Below are 24,879 nucleotides of genomic sequence, written 5' to 3'. Positions count from 1 at the left end.
CGCCAAAATTAGTAGGACAAAACGATGTTCACCAAATACTCTCATCAGTGAAGCATACACACAAACATATTAAACAGGGCTTTCTAACAATTGGGAAGGTTTGTGTCATGTTTGTCCTCAAACAAAAAACATACTAAAACAAACAAAAAAAATTTCCCCATTTTCAATCCTTTCCTAAAAATGCTCTAGGGAGCCACTAGGTCAGCACTAAAGAGCTGCATGCGGCTCGAGAGCCGCGGGTTGCTGACCCCCGGTTTAGGATACGTTTACATCCTCAAACTCATCGGTGCACTCGGTCGACACTATTAAGGTGCTCAAGGCAAACAAATCCATTTATGTTAAAGATAAAGTAGACACTTAAAAGGAACATGCACAATTATAACTCACAAAAGTTCACGTCTCACATTTCAGCAACCATTTTAGTTTAGAGCAGTCAGTGTACAGCTTGCAGTATATATACTATGTCCACTGAAAATGAGTGAACACACAGCTATATTATTGTGTAAATGGCTTGCAACACAAGTGACTACAATGATAACTATGTGTTTTCTGTACTCAAGCAACATGGTGCACGGGTATAGTGTCATGGTCTAGGGGTGCGCGAGCATGGAGGACTTGCGGTACATCGAGGCGAAACGTGAATTCCAACACTTGGTGTCACATTCTGCTTGAAAAAGCAGGCCGCATGGCGCAACAGGATAAGGAGTTCAAACACACCACCTTGCAGAGGAAAATAAAAGTGATAGGAGTGGCAAAATATGTCTCCTGGACCCCAATCCTCAAGCAAAGGAAGGTGCATCCACCGACACCCTGACGTCGACATCTGATATATTCGATGCCCAAGAGGATTAAGGCAGTGCATAACAACATTGACATTTGGACGCTACTTGAAAATGTTCACAAAGAGGGGCACTCATTGTGCTGCCACGCCGCTATTTAGACAATACAGTGTTATTTTTTACTTTTACAAGATGTACACGGATAACTCCAAATTACATTTTTATAGTATTGTCCCTTCAGAAGATAATAAAATGATTACTGAAGTATGAGCAATGTGTGTAAGTGAATAAGGCATATTATTACACCTGCATGTCAACTCCATCAAATGCAAGTATATCTTATTAAAATGATGGCAATGTGAGGCGATGGCAGCGAGGTCATGCAGCTCCTCTGGACACGCTCTCCTATGAGGTGCTGAAAAGGCAACGTCAGATAACAAATCCACACAGACCAAAAATATCCCCCTCCCCTTACCCTTGCCCACATTGGAGAGGGGAAAAACGGGCAGGATAGTTTGCTTTTCCGGGTCTTATCTGAAGAAAGACAGGGATGCGTGCTGTTCTGTCTCGGCCGTATATGTGCTCGTGGCTACAGCTTGCACGTAACTTGCAAGCAAGGCTAACAGGTGTTTTTAGGAGGTGCAAACCTTTCTGAAAGCTTCAAATCCCTGTTTGAAATGTATAGTTATGGGTTAAAAGTACAGGGACATTTTGATGCAATGTACAGAACCTTAAATTCTTGCAAAACTGAAGTAAAGATAAGCTCATTTTATATATGTTTTTTTTGCCAATACTTACTCCAAAACAAGGACCATTATTTATCGAATTGAAGGTCCTTAGCCGTCTTGTTTTGTTATTTACAGCTGATGTACCCACCATTGGACATAAATGGAAATGAGTGTTTTGTTTTTAGTTTATATGGTGAGTTGTTGAATATAGACAGAATTAAAATTAGCACTTTTTTTTGGTTAGCAACTCATTTGTTATTCTAATGTAAAAAGCTATACAAAAAATAAGATGTTCTGGCATTGTTGTCTTGTTGCAGGTAGCCATCTGTGTAATAAAATAATAAAGCACTTTATGACAAAAGTAACTCAAAAGTCATGTGGAATTAATGTAACAACAATCGTGAGATACTTAGATAGTAAAAAATGCATTACTTTCAAATACTTAACTAATAATAAAATTTTTGTAAGTAACTTGCCCATTCTCTTTGCACTTGTCTGCAGAAAAAAAATAAGGTTATATATTTATTCTAATAAATATGTATACATTTTTTTATATACTCCATAATCCCTCTCGGGACATTCTATTTGATTTGCCTTTAAAGTCAAATATAAAAGTCTTTGAGTTTTTTTGGGCCCTATACATTTTGGATTGACCTTTTATTTATTGTTTTTATGTTAAAGGGATTACACTTGTATAGCATTTTTCTACCTTAAAATTAGTCATAACACTTTGACACTATTACTACATCTATTCTGATGATGCAGCATCAGAGCAACTGGTTTCAGTATCTCGCTCTAGTTTTTTTGCTCAAATTTATCAATAGAACTTTAGTCCTAATCAAAAATATCAAACATGTAATGATTTTAATTTTTTTTTACACGTTGAGCCTTTCGTTCAGATAATGTTAGTTTTAAATGTGTGATATCACTAATGTTATATGCAAATGTATAAAAAAAAACCTCATGTGACATAATTTGATCAAAAAGCCCTTCAAAAGGGTTAAAATAATACAACACAATCACATTACGTTTGGTCATTTTGTTTAGGGCTGAAGTTGATCGAGCGATTTCAGCCAAAAAAGTAGCCAAAAATATTAATCCAAAATGTGATTATGCCCTTGAAATATAGTACTTTATTGTCCTGTTTGGCTTTCAATTATTGTCATATAACTGCTAGTGTAAGAATTGAACATTGATTGTTTTTAATCAAACATGGAAAAAAAAAAACCTTTAGGAAAAAACATGTATAATGGAGTACCACAATAAAAAAACATGACGAAAATACAGCAAACGTGTACTGAAAGGACAAACAAGTCAGCATTTGTCCCCTGAGGGTTAATAGTAAATATTTTTGGGGGGGAGGGAAGGGCCAAAACATGTCTCCAAATCACAAAAAAGAAATTAGTATTTGACTTTGGATGTTCCGCTGTATCTAATTGTGTCATTCTCCACGTACTTGATTAACAAGTTTGATTGGTTGCCAAATGTAAGTGTTATATGCAAGACTGATCTAAATTGGAATACTAAATATTCTATGCTGTCTGTCATTTTTGACGGCATCATATTGACACATAACAACAAAGTTTAATGAGTAGTTAAAATTATTATTTGCAAGAAAAGCCTACACCAGGAATTCACATTGGGCCTAATTTCAACAGATATATGATTACAAAGTACAAATGTGTGTTTTTTTGTTATTATTGCAGTGCTTTTTTTTTGCATCTAAAGAAGTACATTATTTTGGAAAAATTAATCACACTCTTACTAGACGGATGACTTAATTATGGTTAACATGCAGCATGTTGAAAATAATTTGAGCTCACTTGATATAGTGGAGCAGTGGAGGTGGTCTTGCACTCCTCAAAAGAAAGGAAATATTCTCTTCTTCAGGATGTAAAGAACAGTGGCGAGGAAGAGGGCCAGTGCAAGAAAGATGAGCAGTTTATCAGTCAGCTCCCTGCGGTTGTACTTGGTGATAAGTTTCCTTCCCAACTTGATGGTCCCTGACATGGTCTTAAATTCGTCATTGGTGTCTTGGATGGTCCTGGATGACGTAGCTAGAACCAAATGAGGACATTACGCCTTAAATACTTTGTACCACAAGAGCATTTGTTGAAATGTATTAGAAAATGGAATATTCAAACCTAAATTTGTCATCGTCTCCTCGCTCTGGTTAACCTGCTGGGCCATCATTCGACTGATGCTCATCAGGTTCTTTGTAATGTCACTGGACGTCTCAGCCATGTCCTCTTTGGTTGACTTCCTGTGATGAACACAACCAGGAAATTACTAAAAGGCAGTCCGTTTGACCATTGCACATTTACTTTATAGAGGCCGACACTTCTATTTATTACTACAACCAAAGTGGAATGTCCCAAATTGAAATAAAAAATTTGCAAAACAGTTGAACAAGTCTGCATTTGATTTTATCTATTTTTTTGCTGTGGCCAAAGCACCAGAGAAGTGTGCGAGTGAAAGCAGGTGATGATAACCATAGAATCAACCAACAATGGTAATATGGCTAAAACTCCAATCTAATTACAAATGAGTACAGAAAGCACATTGTAACGAGAATTCCCTCCCAAAGACTTCTGAAGCCCCCCCCCCCCCCCCCCCCCCCGCCGCATCCAACTCAAACCTAACGTTGCCGCCCCAAAAAAGCACCAACAAAGTCAATATAAAGTGGTCAGAATATCAAATATGATTATAAATATATCGTGTTTTCCTCTAATTCAGAGCGTGAAAGAGAAATTAGCAGATTTACGAAGAATTATCATCTGTAGGTAATTCATATCGTAATAATACATCGTTATTATGATTATAATATTATCAGTGAATCTCCTGTTTTGCTTTAAGAGGCTATTTTAAACTTTATGTGCGCAGACAATAAAAAAGTTTGTCGCTGCAATACTAACAAATTACCTCAGTTTTATCAAAAAGTTACATCTGAGTTTGTTGTGAAAGGGTGCAGAAGACATTGCTCTAACTATCATCACAGTGGCGTGTGACGTCATCACTACCTGCACTGAAAAAAGTCAGTGTTCAAAAACAAGAAAAAAAACACAAAAATGAGGGGTATTTTATTTGAACTAAGCAAAATTATCTGCCAATAGAACAAGAAAAATTTGGCTTGTCAAGACTTTCCAAAACAAGTAAAATTAGCTAACTTCAATGAACCCAAAAATACCTTAAAATAAGTAAATTCTCACAAATAACAAGTGCACTTTTTCTTAGTAGAAAAAAAAAAGGAGACCTTTTTCAAAGTCAAAGTCAAAGTCAGCTTTATTGTCAAACAACTGTTTGTACAGGACATACAGGTGGACGAAATTACGTTCCTCTCACATCCACGGTGTCTATAAATATAAAGTGTAAAAGAAGAATAAAAAAAAGACAACAATTTAAACAGTCGCATGAGGGGGGGGAAAAATATACAGGGGAAGAAGATATTACCAGAATATCTATAATATCTATCTATTGTATATATATATTTTTGCTCAATATGTTGAAAAATATTCTTAAATTAAGTAAATGCTAGTGCCATTATCTTGACATTATGATATGCGCTCGGCATTACATTTCTTGAAACCAGCAAACTTATACTAAAAACGAATTTATTTTTCTTAATGGAAAGGCAACCGCTTGTTACTCTCGGGGTCTCCTAGCCACTCAGGCAAATCATATGGTTTAAAAATCCATTTTTCCATCGATAACATGACATCATCGCGCCAAGTGCGTGCCCTTTCAGTCAATTAGTGCGCATATATATTTTTTTTATTGTAATTTTGAAGAATTTATCTGAATGTGCATGAACTATTTCTGTTCCAAATTGTTTGAAATGTCACATGTTAAATGTTTAAATATTAACTGTCAGTTTACTGTATTGTGCCAACTATACTAATATATGAGTACATCTTTTCTATTGTTTCATTTAAAATAAAACAGCAAAGTTAATTTGGCTGTCATCCATTTTAATTATGATACACATTTGTGTCAAAATCATGATTTTTTTTTTCATGCTTGAAGTAAGAAATTATTACTTTAAAAAAGTAGTTTTATACTTGTGAGTGCTGATGACACAGCTTTGCAACAGTTGATATTCTAGTTTCAAGCATGTTTTACTCAATATAGGTCATAAAATATCAGCAACAAGCTGTAATATCTTACTGAGATCATTTAGGACCAAAACACTTAAAACAAGTAAAATACTAACATAAAATCTGTTTAGTGAGAAGAATTATCTTATCAAACAGAAAATAAGCATATATCACCCTTATTTGAGATATTAAGATATTTATCTTACTTAGATTTCAGTTTTTGCAGTGTGTGCAATGCACGCTGCCTTCCGACGGTCAAAACAAACACTGTGATTAATCTTCATTCATTTATGGTAAATCTGTAGTTTTTTTTATTTTTTATTAATCACATGCATTAACGCTGACAGCTCTAATTTGTATCTTTTTTCTATCACGTCATTCTTGTTTTAAAACGTTAGTGCTGTGTGTGAATGCATATAGGTGAGCTTTGATGTGTTCCATGCCAACAAACCCTTCTGCATTGTTGTAAGGGGGTGTAGGTATTCAGACGTTTTAATTTGATTAGAAGAAATTCACATCAACATTTATGACATAGTTTTTTTTTCCAACTTATATATTTAAATTACAGAAAAAAAATTATTCAATCTTTACAAAAGCCTCCAGCCCCTGTACTACATCCCCTCCAATTCCACACCCTTGAATTTTCCTATACGTTTTCCACCGCTTCATACATTACTCACAAGTTCAAGTGATTTTTTGCTACAGTTATGCGGCTACCTAGAAAGAGCCAACTTTTCAACGTGCTGCAAACATTATATCCCTCCCTCTCCCTGATCAGAGCATGTAAGCTCTCTCCATCTCTCCAAACACACACACACACACACACACACACACTTTGGGACTGCTTTTGCGTAAGCGCGCATGTGTGTGTGTACAGAAGGCTGCAAGTGACAGCCATGAATGCCAGTCATCTTATCATTTGTATTCAATTTATTTGTGACTGTGAAAAATACAGACATTTATGTAATCTGTTTTTTTAAACCACTAATGCCTATGTGTCAGAGTCAAGGCCCGCGGGAATGAATTATCTATGGCCCTCGGGATGATATTTGATTAGTATTAGAACCGGCCCGCAGGCCACAGCCGCCTGCTGCTGTTTTGCACGCACGAATACTCCATCAGTGTTGGTGCTAGGAATTTTCAAAATGGGGCCCCAGGGACCCCATCAAGTCATAAAAATGGGGTCCCAAAGTACATTTTTGGGGTCCCACTTTTTTGTACCGTATTTTTCGGACTATAAGTCGCTCCGGCCGAAAATGCACAATAAAGAAGTAAAAAACATATATAAGTCGCACTGGAGTATAAGTCGCATTTTTGGAGGAAATTTATTTGATAAAACCCAACACCAAGAATAGACATTTGAAAGGCAATTTAAAATAAATAAAGAATAGTGAACATGCTGAATAAGTGTACCTTATATGACGCATAAATAACCAACTGAGAACGTGCCTGATATGTTAACGTAACATATTATGTAAGAGTCATTCAAATAACTATAACATATAGAACATGCTATACCTTTACCAAACAATCTGTCACTCCTAATCGCTAAATCCGATGAAATCTTATACGTCTAGTCTCTTACGTGAATGAGCTAAATAATATTATTTGATATTTTACGGTATGTGTTAATAATTTCACACATAAGTCGCTCCTGAGTATAAATCGCACAAACTATGAAAAAAACTGCGACTTATAGTCCGAAAAATACGGTAACCGTTTTGAAAACAAATTATAAATGTATGTATTATCCTGTTATAACTCAGATTCTATATTGTGTTTTGGAAAAAGGTTTTCATAAACGTTACTTAACTCCTTAAAAAAAATAAACTAAAGCACATTCTTATGCACATGTAAATTTATTCAGTTATAAACATTCATTCACTTTCTTCTTCCCTTCATGGATCTTAATGTGTTTACAAAGTACAAAGAAGAAGAACCATGATAAAAATTCTGGATTTATTCCAGAAAAGGTTTTCATAAACGTTACTTAACTCATTAAAAAAAATAACAAAATAAAGCACATTTTTATGCATATGTAAATTTATTCAGTTATAAACATTCATTCACTTTCTTCTTTCCTTCATGGATCTTAATGTGTTTACAAAGTACAAAGAAGAACCATGATAAACATTCTGGATTTATTCCATCCATCCATTCTTTCATTCTCAAAATAATCTTAATTATCTCATTATATGCAATATGACTTACTTCACCAATTACTATTTATTTGTTTATTTTTATTGTGATAACTTATGGAGTATATTGTGAATAAATTCAGAACAGGAAGTGAACAAAAGTTTTAGCAACTGTTATGTAAAAGAAAAGGGGTAAGATTAATAAGGTCTGCTTCTTCCTACTCCTTTTCGAACATGTTGAAAAATGAAACTGGAAATTGTGATGTATCATGTGTGTATGCTTGCACGTTCGAAATAAACACAAACTCAACTCAACTCAAAACGTTACTGCTGCCGGTATTTTTTCTATATTTTTATTGTAATATTTTCAGAATGTGTTTGTTCTATTTTTGGCTAAAGTAAGACAAAGAAAACAATCTGATTTTGTATTTAATTTTTAGGTTTAATGCCATTATTTTATTAGTCTTGCCCCTGAGTTAAAATTAGTTCGACACCACTGAACTAATGGTTCTTATATTTAAGGGCTTAAAAAAATTGAGCCAATGACCTACAGTAGCTTTAAATGTGAGTACATAATTTGTCGTTGGCAAATTTTTTTTGTAAAACCTTTCACTTTTTTTCTACCACATAAGACCGTTAAAAGTTACAAAAGCATGCTTATTACAGCCCTTTGAGACACTTGTGATTTAGGGCTATATAAATAAACATTGATTGATTGATTGATTATTTGCTATTACTTTTACCATCATATTTGTACATGTCGTATTTGCTGATGTTGCTCTATTGTTGTTGTTGTTGTGTTTGCTGTTGTTGTCTCTCTGTCTAATCCCCCTCTTGTCCCCACAATTCCCCCCTCTGTCTTCCTTTTTTTCTCTTTCTATCCCCTCCTGCTCCGGCCCGGCTGCACCAAATGATAATATAAATACATTTATTAAAGTCAAATGCAAATAAGGCAGCAAGAGAAGTATCCTACACTTCTCTTATGTAAAGTAAATCTGAACAGCCGATATGGGCATCTACATCAACTATATGATTTCCCTGAGAAGCTGGACAGGACATAAGAAAAAAAAAAAAAAAAAAAGTTACAAAAGCACGGTGCTTGAAACCCAACTGTTTTCAGCAATCACCTCTTTAATGGTAACTGTTTGAAACTGGAAGTGACTACTGCCATTAATTCCAATGGGATATTTTTTTGAAGTTTTAAAATGAGAACAAACTGATTGTTCTCATTGAGGTCTTGTTATTTGAGGAGAACTGAAACACGACTCCGGCCTCACTACCGAAAGAGACAGTCTTAAAGCAGCGGGACACGCTGTCCCCTCACCTCTGTCTTGCGCCACTATCAGCTCCATTAAGGAGCGCCTGCTTCTCCATATTGTCGATTGACAATTTACTGGCCAGGTTGGACTTCCTCCACGCGGTCTGGTTGCTGCCACAAACACACACAAACCTTTTTCAGTACTAAATCATCTGCAAGTTTACACATGAAACAAAAATAGTCACCTCTGCATCTGTTTCCTGTGTCCCTCTACCTGACGGATCAAGGCCAGCTTGTCAGACTCTTTGTCTTGCTCCATCGCCATCTGCTCCAAATCCTGTAAAAAAATGTTTTAAATATGCAAGGTGTGCATGTTGCTTCGTGAGCTTTAACATATATAGTTTCTTACTTGTATAAGTAATCGTAGATTTTGCAACCCCTTTTTTACGTTAGCATTGAGTTCGTTAAGCTTGCTCTGAGGACCTTTGCACTCCATGATATCCTGGAGTGTTAGGACATAAAGTGACAGTGATGGAAACAGAATACACAGTACATGCAGGATAAAAGCTGTTTGGAGAAACACATTAAAACCATACTTTCATACATAATATGGAGATATTCTATCTTATAGGTGAATTTTGGCAAAATAAAACAGAAAAATTATGACAGTTACATTCCCTTTGGCGACATATTTTACAAGTATGGAATAATAGAGCACAGTAAGTCACTTGTTTCGGCCTTGCTTAACATGGTCAACACCTGTCGTACAAATGTTGGCTTAAAAGACGTTTCTAACACATGACTTTGTCAAATACCACCACTACTGACGCAGTCCCAAATAGTCTTACCAAATAAACATTCGCACCTGGATAAGCGCTTTGACTTCTAAGTCATATTTTAATATTTCTTGTTCACATATTCGGACGTGGACGTCAAGGGTTGCCATGTTGGAAACGTATACACTTCCTGGTACGGCGAGTCAGAAGGACCTCTTTCACTTCCGCATGCCAGCATGAGAATCGTACACATAGACATCTTATGAGTAGACGCAGCATTGGCTGCTGTGACGCGAGAAATTCGGCCGCCATCTTGAAGTGGTGATGAAGAGCCGGCGAGCAGCCTAAACTGACAGTTGACAGGTAGAAAACAAAGATGCCGGGCTGGTGTTCAGCGTTTTCCTGCTCAAATGAGCGGACTGTTGAAAATAGGAATCGGAGGATTACTTTTCACAAGTAAGATTTAACATTAACGTACTATTGGTTGTATTTTGTGAAAAGAATATTACCACAGAGTTGAGAAGGAGCAAAGATCTTCAATAGTACTGAAATCGTAGCTGCTAGCCAACAAGAGTATGACCATAATAGAATTGCTTGTTAATGAAATTAATTAAATTTAAAAATGTCATACTTGAATAACATAAAGTTTAAACAAGAAATTGGTTTATATATGTGTTTATGTTTAAGTATTTGGCAGAGCTTTTATCCAAAGCGACATACATATAAAATATAGAGGGGGGGGGGGGGGGTTACCCACATATGCGGTCCTCTCCAAGGTTTCTCATAGTCATTCACATTGACGTCCCACTGGGGTGAGTTTTCCTTGCCCGTATGTGGCCTCTGTACCGAGGATGTCGTTGTGGCTTGTACAGCCCTTTAAGACACTTGTGATTTAGGGCTATATAAATAAACATTGATTGATTGATTGATTGATTGATTGAAAACAATCACTGTAAACATGATCATTTAAGGCAGTGGTCCCCAACCTTTTTGTAGCTGCGGACCGGTCAACGCTTGAAAATTTGTCCCACAGACCGGGGGGGTGGGGGGGTTGTGGTATTATTTTATTTTTTTGTCATAAACGGATGTCGTTGTGGCTTGTACAGGCCTTTGAGACACTTGTGATTTAGGGCTATACAAATAAACATTGTTTGATTGATTGATTGATAAAGAAATACAATCATGTGTGCTTCCGGACTGTATCCCTGCAGACTGTATTGATCCAAATTGATATATAATGTATATATTGTGTCTTTTATGTTGATTTAATAAAAATAAAAAATAAAAATACATTCTTGTGCGGCCCGGTACCAATCAGTCCACGGACCCCGGTGGTTGGGGACCACTGATTTAAGGGAAGAATGTAATACAAAATATCAATACAAAGTGTCAAGACAGAATAAACTCTCTGCTGCTGCAGCAACAGAGATAGGTCCCAAAGATATATAGATATGTTATGTATTCATACATTGTTTATGTAGGATATACGTATGTATATATAACCTAATCATATGTTTTCTTGAATTTAAAAATAGCTGACCGTTTTTTCCCCCCTTCTCTGGGATTATATTCCCAGTTAGTTTTGATCTCGGACGTCCGGTCACTTATAGCATATAAGAATATTCTATTACTGTTAAGCAAACTATGAATAATAAAACATGCCAAAACATGTGTCCTTTATCATAGCTACACATATGACAAAAAAAAACGTGTGAAAATCAGTGGTATTCAGTGAGGTAAGATGAATTAAATGCGCTGACAGTTCATTGCTCCTGTCAAATGAATTGCACTGAGTGGAGCGGATCACCACTCCAAGATGGCGGCCCCGCGTCTCGTCAGTGCCAGTAGGCAGTAGCAGTCGATGCTGCGTCTACTTAAGATGTCTATGATCGTACACGGCATTGCCTGATGGGAAATGGCCAATAATATTTAATGGAAATAGTTGTCCATAACCATCTGCTACAGTAAAACCATACCACAGACTTTGAATAATATAATTTATAATGCAGTTTTTTTTACTTGCAGTATATAAACAACTCACCCAATCCTTGGATTTTAACTATAGGGTGCATTGCGTGTAATTGGTCGAGAGGGCTGGCGGTCTCGATGATTTGACAACGCTAATTGTCCAAGGAACTCACTAAAACAATTACACTAACTGTATAATTTCTTCACTTTTAACGTTTAATTAAAAAAAAGGCTTAAATACATCAGCTTTATGATCACACCAATTTGAAAATAAGAAAATTATTTGAAAAGGATAACTTACTTACAAAAACTTGCTATCTAAAAATAAAAATGGGTGTCTATAGATACTATTTTTGATTAAAAGTAACAAACCAACGTATAGACACACACACAAATGTTCCAGTTCCATTCACACATTTAAAAAAAACTTTAAAACCAATGTCTTAGAAAAATGTATCACTCTTGAATCAACACCAGTAGTTAATACTATGATCAATGTTAATTACAAAACTAAATGTGGGGTATAAATAATAATGGAATTATAATTGTTTGTGTATTATTCATACAAATGTTTAACCAACACGTGTACAGGGATATTTCACAACTGTTTGTCCATGTCTTTACTGTGTATATATTTGAACAGTGTTTATGTTGTGTACAAGGTGTATTTATAATATGTTGTGTAAAGGAAATTTCATATTTCTGTGAAGCTCATCTTGTATTTGAGATTGTTTATTTATAGGGTTAGGCAAAAAAAAGTGCTCAACTTCAGCCTAAACTCTTTCGGTCTGTAAAATTGTCAATTTATGAATGTAAAACTGTTTATTTTCTTGACCACAGACCGAAGAAATAAACTAACTAACATGTGAAGTATGAGGCATAACATATTTAATGGCAAGCTAATTTACACAAACAGCATCACTTTACAATAATATACATCAACTGAACACTTTTAAATTAAAGCACACTCTGCCATAAGCCATTTTAAGAAAGTCATTTGGGTATTTTGTACAAGGCACCTGTGTGAAAGACACTCAGTAGGCACACAGGGATGTGAGATTAAGGCAAGGAACGCATCTGGAAGTTAAGAGAAAACACTCCATGGTTTTGCTGCGGCGTCTGCGTTGAGAGAAACGACAATGAGCAAAACGTTAATAGAAGAAAAAGGCAGTTCATAACTACACAAAATGTTGGCTAACATTTTTTTTAAGTCTTACCTGCATTGTCAGGAACACTGTCAGCATAGGATCATTAAGGCCAGTGGTAGCTGAGGTACCAGATGGCATCAGTGGACAGAGACGGTCCAAACAGTGGGTTCAACTGAGCCAGAATGGCAATCAACCAGCTGATGAGACGAAATAGATGCATGATGATCATATATAAAGATCACATGACACTCAAGATAGCCGGTGTGTGGAGAAAAAACAGCTTTGTCTCTTTGCTGCCCCCTTGTGTAAATATTTAATGTAACAAGACCCGAGCTAGAAACTTACACCTCAGTGTTCGTAAATGATTTAGTTTAAAGCACATTTTGTCTTCTTATGAACCAACCAATATACAAATGATGTGACAGTTACTCTGTCTCTTTATGACACTTACAGAGACAGGACCAGACTTAATAAACTGTTTAAGAGAGCTGACTCCATCTTAGGCTGCCCACTAGACAGCGTTGAGGAGGTGGTCGACACAAAGACGTTGGCAAAGTTGACATCCCTAATGATCAAACCCTCTAACTACATGCACAACATTGTGGAGGCCTTGATTAGCTCCATCAGCAATACACAACTGCTTTCTGTTCAGGAGAGAACACACAGAAGCTAATACAAATAATACCAGAAGAAATTAACAAATTAAAAAGATGGTTTGACAAAAACAGTCTATCTTTGAATGTCAGTAAAACTAAAATAATGTTATTTGGTAACAGTAGAAAAGAACATCATACGCAAATACAAATAGAGACATTGAAAGGGTAAAATAAACTTGATTTTTAGGGGTAATAATAGACTATAAAATGAACTGAGAATCTTATATAAAAATATACAACATAAGGTGGCAAGAAACATTTCAATAATGAACAAAGCAAAATATGTCCTGGACCAAAAATCACTTCCTATTCTCTACTGCTCGCTAGTGTTACCATATTTGAGTTATTGTGCAGAAATATGGGGAAAGTACAAATGTGCGCTTCATTCATTAACTGTGTTACAAAAAAGATAAATTGGACTGATACATAATGTTGGATGTAGAGAGAATACAAACCCTTTATTTATTGAATCAAAAATACTGAAATTCAACGATTTGGTAAAATTGCAAACAGCTAAAATTATGCACAAAGCAAACTATAACATGTTACCCAAGAGTGTACAACAATTCTTCTCAACTAAAGAGAAAAAAAATATGACCTTAGAGGAAAATCTAACTTAACACTTAAAACATTTAGCATATCAGTATGTGGAATTAAATTATGGAATGGATTAAGGAAATAAATTAAACGATGTACTGATATGATCCAGTAAGAGGTTGTTCAAATTAATAGTGCTTACAAAGTACAAAGAAGAAGAATTATGAGAAATACCTTCAACCTTATTGAAAATGGGACATTCTTCATCTCAGTATGTTAATAATGACTGACTTAATTATCTATTACAAGAACTGCTGTATTAATCATGCACTGATGTAACTGTGTTACAAAAAAAAGACAGTAAATGCTCTGAAGTGGGAAAAGGGAGGATTAAATAATCTTTGATTCTTCCTACTCCTTTTCGGACATAATGTAAAGAGAAATGATATGAAATTGTGTGATGTATTATACTGTAAGTGTGTTCATGTTCGAAATAAACTCAATCAATCAAACTGTTACAGCCACAGTGGAAGAAGGAGCACTACAGCAGGTCAGCCACAGCCATAAGACTTTACAACGCACTTGTGTATTTGGGTTATGACCGAAAGGACAAGATCACGGGTATAAGCGGCCGAAATGAGCTTCCTCCGCCAGGTGGCGGGGCTCTCCCTTAGAGATAGGGTGAGAAGCTCTGTCATCCGGGAGGAGCTCAAACTAAAGCCGCCGCTCCTCCACATCGAGAGGAGCCAGATGAGGTGGTTCGGCCGTCTGGTCAGGATGCCACCCGAACGCCTCCCTAGGGAGGTGTTTCGGGCACGTCCGACCGGTAGGAGGCCACGGGGAAGACCCAGGACACGCTGGGAAGACTATGTCTCCCGGCTAGCCTGGGAACGCCTCGGATCCCCCGGGAGGAGCTGGACCAAGTGGCTGGGGAGAGGGAAGTCTGGGCTTCCCTGCTTAGGCTGCTGCGCCCGCGACCCAACCTAGGATAAGCGGAAGAAGATGGATGGATGGATGGATTGTGTGATTACTGTGAGCTTTTTTTTCTTGGTGTGCAATACGGGTGTTAAGATAGTGTTTTTTTTTTTATCTATCGCAAACGTGTATTATTCATTACTATTTTTTTAAGTTTTTCATTACATTTTACTTCAGTTACTGTATGTAAAAGCTGCACTGCAACCATCAAGACGGCTCAGAAGATCATCGGCCGCCCTCTCCCCTCTCTGATGGACATCTACACCTCCCGCTGCCTCAACAGAGCCAGTGCCATCATCAAGGACAGCACCCACCCTGGCTCAGACCTATTCCACCTGCTGCCCTCTGGGAAGCGCTACAGGTGCATTAAAGCCAGACAAACAGGCTAAAGAACAGCTTCTTCCCCAGGGCCATAATCACCCTGAACGGACTGCCCCATTGTCCCTCATAACTGCCTTCTCTTCGGTGCAATAACCCATTCCACCAACCACCCTGTTTTTTTCATGTAGATATTCATGTATATATTCATTTCACCCACTTTATAGAGTGTACATTTGTACAGAGTGTATAGAATCACATTTGTACAGAGTGTATAGAGTGTACATTTGTACACTCTAGTTCTTTGCACTTCTATATTTTTATATATTTACACATTGTTTTCTTGCATGCACACATCGCACTGTATGGAATGGCTTCAATCTCGTTACTCTGCGTAATGACAATAAAGCTGATCCTGATTCTGATTTATTTCCCATAGTGGTATGAGTAACAGTCTGTCTGTCCATAGAGTCAGATCAGTGTTCCAAACTCAAATAATGACACTAAACAGAACATGCAAATGTACATTGGATAAACCAAGGACAATAATAATACTTACAACAAGTAGCAGCAAATAGCAGTTAACACCAGCATTGTGACAATAACGCTGTTGAAAATAAAAGAAAACGGGTTATTTGGTACGTTCATACACTTGTGGTTAGAAAGGGTGAAAAAGAGGAAGATGCATCGTTTTTTTCCACACATGTGACGAGTATGACATTTTAAATGGCGACAATGAAAACTCCACATAGTAGGAATAATTAAGTTGACCGATTAGCTTCGGCAAGCAAACACCACATTTTGCTAGAAGTTGCCAAGTTATAAGTTTACACAAAAACTTAATTAATTCTGGTTCGATCCAAACCAAAGCTCGCATTTATTTGATACACTTCACAATTTGACACATAATACTTGTCATATAGTTAGCTTGAAACACCTCTTTGAAGAGAGAAGTAAGCTAACAGCTAACATACTCACCCTCTGTTCGGTCCTTTGGGTATAAACCAGGGCACCACTCCTCCGACAATGGCCCAGAATAAGGTCATGACGGACATGGCGATGACAAAACGTAGTTCTGCCATGGCACTGGCTGGGTTAAAAGCAACAAAATTCACAAGGTACAAACTTCTTACAACTTGGAAAAGAGGGGACGACGTAAGAGGCGGCGCATGTCACGTGACCACGTCACGAGGAAGCCGTGAAGAGGAAGTGAACTATCGTCTGCGCATGCTCATCACAGCATTAAAAAAGTGCAATACCGTATCGTATCCTATTACAAGTTTTCAATAGAAAGGAAATATGTAACGTGAAAGCAGATTGAATTCTTTATTTTTGTACATGTTCACTTTGTCGTGTCCATTTTTTTTTAAACCACTGTTTTATGTCTCATCAGCATTGACGTTTACACACCACAGGGAGGCAGCAGTAGTGTGGCTTGTTTGAAAAATATTTGGTCCAAACTTGAATTACTTGGACTTTCAATGACAACTTGTTATTGTCCCTATTATTGTCAGTGAGAAATGTTCTTAACCGTTAATCCAACAATGGAGTTGTAAATGTGAAAGCTTAGCAACTTTTGTATTAGCACACACTTTTATCGGTGTTGGCCCTGTGATGAGGTGGCAACTTGTCCAGAGTGTACCCCGCCTTCCGCCCGAATGCAGCTGAGATAGGCTCTAGCACCCCCCGCGACCCCAACAGGGACAAGCGGTAGAAAATGGATGGATGGATGTGTATTGTATGGGGCCATATTTCTATGCGTGTAGTCTGGTTTGGTGATGCAACACAAAGTAACGTTTCAAGTGAATTTCCCTGAGGGATCATAATTAGTATACAAAACGTTTCTGGGCACCTATTGTACATTTGTCATGCCTGGATGGGTTGCAGATAAGTGCATTAATGTCCAAATGTGCTTTTTTTTTTACTCCATAGGCATTTATTACGACAAAACAATTGCTGTTCATACAACTGAGCAGCTCAATTAGTTGGTCTTTAAATAAAACATCAGTTTCCACAGTTAAGCTACAACATTAACCTCATTTAAAGCCCGTGGTGTGTGAATATGTGTACACTTCCACAGAAAAACTCAAAAAATCCTACCTATCCAAAAACATGACAGACAATTCCTTTTTAAACAGTTTATTGATAGCAAAAGATGTTTACTCCTGCATCTTCTCAATGGTCTCCTCCTTGTATTTGCCCTTCTCCTTTCCATCAGCGCGAGATTTGGCCTTGCGCTCTAGAATCTTCTTGCGGTCCTTGTCCAGCTTTAGCCTGGTGATGACCACCTACAAGGCAATGAAAAAAGATTGTGAATTTATTTTTTATTTTTTGACATTCAGAGAGCTGAGACACTCTTGGTCAAGGCTAACATTCTAGGCACAGTGAGCATCATTTATTCCAAACATACATGTGGGAAATGACTGCAGATGCGTGATTAGCTTGAGAATACACAATATTTACACCTTTTTGGAGAACATGGGGTTATCACAGTATTGATGGAATGTTTTACTCTTTAAGAGTGCATTCATGCTGAATGATCTACAACAGGGGTCGGCAACCTTTACCACTCAAAGAGCCATTTTGGCAAGTTTCACAAATTAAAGAAAGTAATGGGAGCCACAAAAAATTTTTAAAAAGAAAAACACCGCATACAAAGCTAAAATGCTTTGTGCTATGTTAACCAGGGGTCTCCGACACACGCACCGGCACGCACTTTAATGTGGAAATTTGATGTTAGTGCAGCCCGCGAGTTTTGAATGAATGGCACTTGACAGTGTCATACTTGCCAACCCTCTCATTTTTCCCGGGAGACTCCCGAATATCAGAGTGTGATGACACTGCATTTGGCGCCCTCTACAGTCTGCCCTAACAGTGTACCTGCTCGGCCACACGTGGAATGCAATTTCAGCTTGCTCACGTAAGTGACAGCAAGGCGTACTAACTCAGCAGCCACACATCTTACACTGACGGTACCAATACCCAGAATCCCATGCAGCCCTAACTCTTCCGCTCAACCAACGTACGGAGAGGGGGGGGGTTGATGTGTGGGGGGATTTGGTGGTAGCGGGGTGTATAATGTAGACCGGAAGAGTTAGGGCTGCATGGGATTCTGGGTAGTGGTTGTGTTGTGTTTATGTTGTGTTACGGTGGGATGTTCTCCTGAAATGTGTTTTTCATTCTTTTTTGGTGTGGGTTCACAGTGTGGCGCATATTTGTAACGTAACAATGTTAAAGTTGTTTGATACGGCTACCGTCAGTGTAAGCTGTGTGGCTGATGAGTAAGTATGCTTTGCTGTCTCCTGTGTGTGCAAGTAATAACAACATGCAACATGTGGCTAGACTGGTACGCTGTATGTAAATGCTATAGAGGACAATTGCTGCAGTGCAGTTAGGGCATGCCCTTTATTTAGTAATTAGAGTGTAAATAGGATTATTTTTTCCCTGGGAGTAATCTATGAGAGACACTGAGATCCATAAGTCTCCTGGGAAAATCGGGGGGGGGGGGGGGGGGGGGGTCGGCATGTATGTAGCTGAGCCGCATTACAGTGGTCAAGGAGCCGCGGGTTGCCGACCCCTGATCTACAACAATAATATGTGGCTCTTTGATATATTTTTAAACATTTTGTTAAAAAATGTTTAAAACATACTAATTAACTTCAAGACAAAGCTTTGTGTTTTTAACATTTCTCATTTGTCCAGTTACATTTTTTTGGTTCAGTTTTATCTGTGGCCGCAAGCCAATGAAAAAGCACGGTCTGCAAATGGCCCCAGGGCTATACTTTGACCTCCCCTGGTCAAGACTTAAATATTGACACTGTGGGTTTCTTCCTTGCTTCAAACAGGGAGAAAGACGTCTCACTCTGTGCATCACAGTAGAATTAACAGTTTTTGTCTTGGTGAGTGGGGAGCAACTCTGCGTACAAAGGAAGCCCCGAACGGAGAGCCTTGCGAATCGCTAGAGAAAAGTGCCACACAGTAACAAAAATTAAGAGGAAAAAAATATGATTACAAAGCTCAATGTCCCGTTGTGGTAATATATCAGCTTCAGTGCTGCTCACTGCTCCCCTCACCTCCCAGGGGGTTATCAAGGGTGATGGGTCATATGCAGAGGATAATTTTACCACACCTAGTGTGTGTGTGACAATCAGTGGTACTTTAACTTTTATCTTTAAATCAGATGGGCAATATACGCCTATCAACACGGACAAACGAGCGAGAATGCTGTGACGGAAAACAAAAAGACGTCCGACAAAGTTTTTCCAACTGGGGAAAAAATGGACTTTAAGATGTTCAATATTTCAGTTAAATATTTGCTGACAAACAAAATAAACAAAAACCTCATTGTTTTTTTTTTAAATTAGAATACATTTATTTACCTTCCAATTCCAGTAAAATTGTAAACAATTCTAGAGTAATAAGACGTTTATACATGTTTAAATGGTTAATTGCATTATTATATATTATTTTAATATATTATATATATTGCATAGTATTTATAGGTTATTTATTCAGTTTAAGAGCATGATGTAGACAAAAGCTCTGAGTCTGTCTGCAGCAAGCCAAACATTTTAAAAAGTAAATTATTGCACATTCTTCTAGTGTGTGGCACCTTGAGACAAGAATATGTTAATTCTAAAAGTAACATGCCTTCCTCCACTAGTTATTTTTGCAGTTTTATGCACTTATAAGTATGAATTCTAAAAATCGCAATTTTGGAGGGAAAAATCTCAATTAGGTTTTTAGTCAAATTTGTGCAGCCCTATTGCAGGGGTGTACCGTGTGACAAATTTACACCAATTGCGACTGAAAATAAACTATGCGACTTGGAAAAATACCCATCGTACATGTGCGAATAGGGATTTCAACGATTTAATCGTCTTTTGCTCCTAAAATAAATCCATTCAAATTTGATTAAACTAGAGTAAAACCTTAAAATTTGACAAACAGCACTGCACGCAAGTAACTACAAACATCAGAGGGAAAATTTAACAACAAATCAGTGATGGAAGTGACAAACTTTCCAATCAAATAACACCTTGTTTGTTGACAAGAACATACAGCCATGGAAGCACATTCAATCTATGAAGCAGAGAGAACACAAACCAGTAAAAGATTCAGAAGTGCTGCCTTCAGAGCTGACAAACTGCCGCTGCTAGCCTGCTAAGCTAACAGAACAGCTCAAACTCAAGACTCCCTGATGTCACAGGCAGCGCCTTTTTAAAAGGCACACACGGTAACGCAATAATTACTTTCCCTACTAAGTAATTGCATGTAATAAAGAACAATTATGTTAGTAATTGAATTAATTTTTTGGTAAAGTAACAAGTAACCATATTTAATGACTTCTTAAAAGTAATTTTCAGAACAGAGCCAGTCACACAGCATCATGAAGCAGTTGTCAGGTTGATGTTCTTGGCTAAAACATTTGTGTGTATGTCCTATAATAATGTTTGTTGTCAAAGGTCAATTAATTTCATGCTGCTGATGTTTAAACATGTCCCCATTAACCTAGGCACTTTATTTAGCATTTTGTACTTTTATGTTTTTATTAGCTGAAGAATGGAGTGTAGCTAAATGTTTTTTCAAAGAAGATTGGAGATTATATCTGACTTTTCTTTTATTATTTTCAAGGCTTTTTATTTTTTCTTATCTCAAAACTTGTCTTAAATTGGGATTATATTATACAAAACTTACTTTTCTTACTTGTTAGTACCAGTTTTTGTGTATTTGGGATTTGGGAATTTTTTATTTATTTAGTAGTACCGTTGCTACCAGTAAAAAAATTACTGTATTAGGTACATTAGGGATCCCAAGACTCTGAACAGGATAGAATAGATACAACTCTGCCAAACTCAGTTGTGATATTTAGAACATCATCATGGTTGAAGTAATGTTTGTGCATCAGCGCAATGCAGTTATGACAACTTCTTTTAAAATTCTTTATCAATATCTTCCTTAATAAGCTCAATTCACAAACGCCTTTGCTCTAGCAAAATGAATGCACTGACAAAGAGTTGCTCTCCAAGGACCTTATTATTTTGAGGCATACGCACTAACCCCTGTGCCACCTTAACCCCAAGCAATAGAAAATTAAATATGTGTTTAAATAAAACATCTTCACAATATACCGCATATTAAACAAAGGTGTTTAAAAAACCGTTGCACAAGATACTACTGTATTTTTCGGAGTATTAGTCGCACCGGCCGAAAATGCATAATAAAGAAGGAAAAAAACATATATAAGTCGCATTTTTGGGGGAAATGTATTTGATAAAACCCAACACCAAGAATAGACATTTGAAAGGCAATTTTAAATAAATAAAGAATAGTGAACAACAGGCTGAATAAGCGTACGTTATATGACGTAAATAAATAAATAACCAACTGAGAACGTGCCTGGTATGTTAACGTAACATATTATGGTAAGAGTCATTCAAATAACTATAATATATAGAACATGCTATACGTTTACCAAACAATCTGTCACTCCTAATCGCTAAATCCCATGAAATCTTATACGTCTAGTCTCTTACGTGAATGAGTAATGATAAATGGGTTGTACTTGTATAGCGCTTTTCTACCTTCAAGGTACTCAAAGCGCTTTGACAGTATTTCCACATTTACCCATTCACACACACATTCACACACTAATGGCGGGAGCTGCCATGCAAGGCGTTAACCAGCAGCCATCAAAGGCAAAGGGTGAAGTGTCTTGCCCAAGGACACAACGGATGTGACTAGGAAGGTAGAAGGTGGGAATTGAACCCCAGTAACCAGCAACACTCCGATTGCTGGCACAGCCACTCTACCAACTTCGCCAGCTAATTAATATTATTTTATATTTTACAGTAATGTGTTAATAATTTCACACATAAGTCGCTCCTGAGTATAAGTCGCACCCCCGGCCAAACTATGAAAAAAACTGCGACTTATAGTCCGAAAAATAAGGTACTTGCATCTTACATCTGATCCACAAGCATTTTAAATAAATTCTTACCTTGCTGGGATGGATACCGACATGGACTGTAGTTCCATTGGCCTTTTCTCTTTGGACACGCTCGATGTAGATGACATACTTCTTCCTGTAGACCTGCACCACTTTGCCAATCTGCTGGCCTTTGTAGTGTCCACGGACAACCTTTTTCCAGGCATCAAAAGAAAGACTTAGCATTCAAAAAGTATAAACATTTAACATTATAGAGCTGGCGCAAATACCTGGACTTCGTCATCTTTGCGGATGGGCATGGACCTCACGTTGTACTTTTGACGGAGCTCCTTGGACAAGGGGGAGGACATGATCCTCCTCCTGATGTGTGAGGGGGCATTGAAATGCCTTTTGCGGTTCTTACGGCGGGAACAGGTTACAAATTTGTTCAGCTTCATGATGCTGTGGAGAGGTGGGAAATTTTAGAGTCACTTTCTCAAATCCAACCACTCTTCTAATAAAATGTTGACCAAGATGCCCCCTGCAGAAGCTAGAAAAATATTTGATACCGTATTGCAATATCCTTTAACATTGATACCATCCTAACTTGGACATTATTTAATCCATGTTCTACCTTATTCATCGTAGTTTAATATCTACAATCACATCCACCTCATAGACCTTAGAACCGTTAATGAAACTAAACGAGCTGTCAAATTATTTAGGCAAACAAAATCCTAAATTTGATTTCATACCGCAACCCCGGGATTATGGCAATTTGCCTGTAGTGACAACTGAAAATGTACTTCTTTAAACTGGTTTAGCCTGTGAAAATGCTATCTGTTAGCATAATAGTCAAACCAAACCAGGGACTTGCCATAATTGATCCAACTTAAAAGCTAACTACTAATTCAAATAGCTATTAAATCATTTAACATATGTAGCTCCGTTCTTTGTGCAGAAGGTGATTACGGCATTCGTTTACTTCACCAACATGCGGGTCGTTACGGACGCCAGTACAGGCGTTAGCAATAGCATCGTATAACTCAATCATTATTCGTGAACATTGTAGCAATATGGGTCTTTATCTGAGGTTAATATGTTTTAAACGGGTGCGTGTTGTTTTATGCAGTAAAATGGAGGCGTAATAACGTAGATGGATTAAGATTCGATAGGGACATTGCTCTCAGTGAATCTTACCCTGCCGTGTACTCTTCTAAGGCCGGCGGAAAAGAGGGTGGCCAAGTACTTCCGCTGGCATTAGTTCACACTCAGGTCTCGCGAGATTCCGCGAGAACTTCAACAAAAACAACCGCGCTCAACGTCTTCTAATTGTGGGTTGAATTGTCAAAAAAAGGCAATTTAATCCCCAAATAACATAACAGACGTATGTCAATATTATTGTGTAAATGCTCCAAAGTATTCACACATATGGTTTTCCACACCAAAATTCATGTATTTGTTATTATTAAACGTATTCTTCTTCAGATTTTGGCACACTCTACCTTCCACATTTTCACCCGATTAAAACCGTTCCAACTTCAAACTGTTCAGCCTATTCAGGAATCGCGGGCTTTCCCTTGACAAATTCCAATAATTCCCAGACTTCCCAGAATTCCAGGTTTTCCGGGACATTTTTCCCATTCAAAAAGAAAATTGGCCATTTTTACAACTTCCACAATTTCCCCATTTTTCAACCTATTCAAACCATTCCACCTTCAACATATTCCACCATTCTGGAAATTTTTACTTCCCCTCTTACAAGTTCCAAAAAATTCCAGGATTTTCCAGAATTCCTGCTTTTCCAAAGCCTTATTTCCACCTTTTTTTCTGGCGACTACTCCTTCCACATTTTTCAACGCATTTCAACCGTTCAAAATATGTCTCTTAATTAGTACAAAAAACAAAGTTGTTTTTTTAACTGGAAAAATTCCGGGTTTTCCCGAAATTCCAGGAATTCCGTAATACCATTTCATAATTCCACATGTTACTACTTCAACATTTCTCCACCGATTTCAAAAATTTCAACACCATTTCCATCAGACCATTCAAGTTTTTTTTAATTTTCAAAAAAAAATCCAGCTTTTCCCCAAATTTCACATTTTTCAGAAATTCCCATTGAAATCAATGGGGCATTCTTCAAAGTTCCACAACTTCCAAATTTTTCATTGATTCAAACTGTTCCAACTTCTAAATATTCAGCCTGTTCAGGAATTGTGTGCTCTACTTCAACAATCCTAAAAAAAATTCCCAGATTTTCCAAAATCCCTTTTTTATTTTTATTTTTTGCATATTCCCCATTTTTCAAACTTCCACAATTCCCACATTATTCAATTCCACCTTTGACACATTCCACTATTCTGGAAATTCAAACTATCCTTTTTCCAAGTTAAAAAAAATTCCAGATTTTCCCGAAATTCCCTAAAACCATTTAGTACTTCAACATTTCTTGCCCGATTTAAACAATTCCAACACCAACCAATTCAACTCATTCAGGACATTCATGCTCATAACCATTTAAAAAGAAAAATCTCGCTTTTTCAAAATTTCCAGGAAGTTCCCATTGAAATGAATGG

General features: G+C 37.2%; 4 protein-coding genes across 5 annotated transcripts in view; 1 reads left to right on the top strand and 3 right to left on the bottom strand.

Moving 5' to 3' along the window:
• The window catches only part of LOC133649000 (uncharacterized), a 1,204,785-nt gene that overhangs the window by 547,349 nt on the left and 632,557 nt on the right, over positions 1-24,879 (top strand). The window lies entirely within an intron of this gene.
• LOC133649006 (vesicle transport protein SEC20-like) lies at positions 733-10,000 on the bottom strand. 2 transcript variants are annotated; one of them, XM_062045665.1, is made up of 6 exons: positions 9,863-10,000; positions 9,407-9,499; positions 9,243-9,334; positions 9,064-9,168; positions 3,652-3,770; positions 733-3,564 (listed from the first exon to the last, which is right to left on the bottom strand). In XM_062045665.1, exons 1-6 carry the CDS (start codon positions 9,941-9,943, stop codon positions 3,368-3,370), a joined length of 687 nt encoding a protein of 228 aa, XP_061901649.1. In that variant the 5' UTR covers positions 9,944-10,000; the 3' UTR covers positions 733-3,367. The 2 variants fall into 2 exon arrangements, with proteins under 2 accessions (XP_061901649.1, XP_061901650.1); XM_062045666.1 differs by having other exon boundaries at positions 9,846-9,966.
• atp6v0e1 (ATPase H+ transporting V0 subunit e1) lies at positions 12,470-16,579 on the bottom strand. Its single transcript, XM_062043752.1, has 4 exons — positions 16,354-16,579; positions 15,935-15,982; positions 12,959-13,086; positions 12,470-12,860 (listed from the first exon to the last, which is right to left on the bottom strand). The coding sequence occupies exons 1-3, from the start codon at positions 16,455-16,457 to the stop codon at positions 12,993-12,995; spliced, it is 246 nt and encodes an 81-aa protein (XP_061899736.1). The 5' UTR covers positions 16,458-16,579; the 3' UTR covers positions 12,470-12,860; positions 12,959-12,992.
• On the bottom strand, positions 17,499-23,631 carry rpl26 (ribosomal protein L26). The gene is made up of 4 exons (XM_062045630.1): positions 23,504-23,631; positions 22,594-22,765; positions 22,376-22,516; positions 17,499-17,663 (listed from the first exon to the last, which is right to left on the bottom strand). The coding sequence occupies exons 2-4, from the start codon at positions 22,759-22,761 to the stop codon at positions 17,535-17,537; spliced, it is 438 nt and encodes a 145-aa protein (XP_061901614.1). The 5' UTR covers positions 22,762-22,765; positions 23,504-23,631; the 3' UTR covers positions 17,499-17,534.

Source organism: Entelurus aequoreus, linkage group LG04 (assembly GCF_033978785.1).
Source record: "Entelurus aequoreus isolate RoL-2023_Sb linkage group LG04, RoL_Eaeq_v1.1, whole genome shotgun sequence".
Lineage (NCBI taxonomy): Eukaryota > Metazoa > Chordata > Actinopteri > Syngnathiformes > Syngnathidae > Entelurus > Entelurus aequoreus.
This window is presented reverse-complemented; position numbering and strand designations above follow the sequence as displayed.

Excerpts from the sequence above, each read along its gene's own strand:
- LOC133649006 (XM_062045665.1), bottom strand. The coding sequence starts at position 9,943 with ATGGCAACCCTTGACGTCCACGTCCGAATATGTGAACAAGAAATATTA. Across the intron at positions 9,335-9,406 it reads ATCTACGATTACTTATACAA|GATTTGGAGCAGATGGCGAT; the intron begins GTAAGAAACTAT and ends ATTTTTTTACAG. Across the intron at positions 3,771-9,063 it reads GATAGTGGCGCAAGACAGAG|GAAGTCAACCAAAGAGGACA; the intron begins GTGAGGGGACAG and ends TGTTCATCACAG.
- atp6v0e1 (XM_062043752.1), bottom strand. The coding sequence starts at position 16,457 with ATGGCAGAACTACGTTTTGTCATCGCCATGTCCGTCATGACCTTATTC. Across the intron at positions 15,983-16,353 it reads CCCAAAGGACCGAACAGAGG|CGTTATTGTCACAATGCTGG; the intron begins GTGAGTATGTTA and ends TATTTTCAACAG. Across the intron at positions 13,087-15,934 it reads GCTATTTGCTGCTACTTGTT|CTGGTTGATTGCCATTCTGG; the intron begins GTAAGTATTATT and ends TCGTCTCATCAG.
- rpl26 (XM_062045630.1), bottom strand. The coding sequence starts at position 22,761 with ATGAAGCTGAACAAATTTGTAACCTGTTCCCGCCGTAAGAACCGCAAA. Across the intron at positions 22,517-22,593 it reads GCAAAGATGACGAAGTCCAG|GTTGTCCGTGGACACTACAA; the intron begins GTATTTGCGCCA and ends GCCTGGAAAAAG. Across the intron at positions 17,664-22,375 it reads TCGGTATCCATCCCAGCAAG|GTGGTCATCACCAGGCTAAA; the intron begins GTAAGAATTTAT and ends ATTGCCTTGTAG.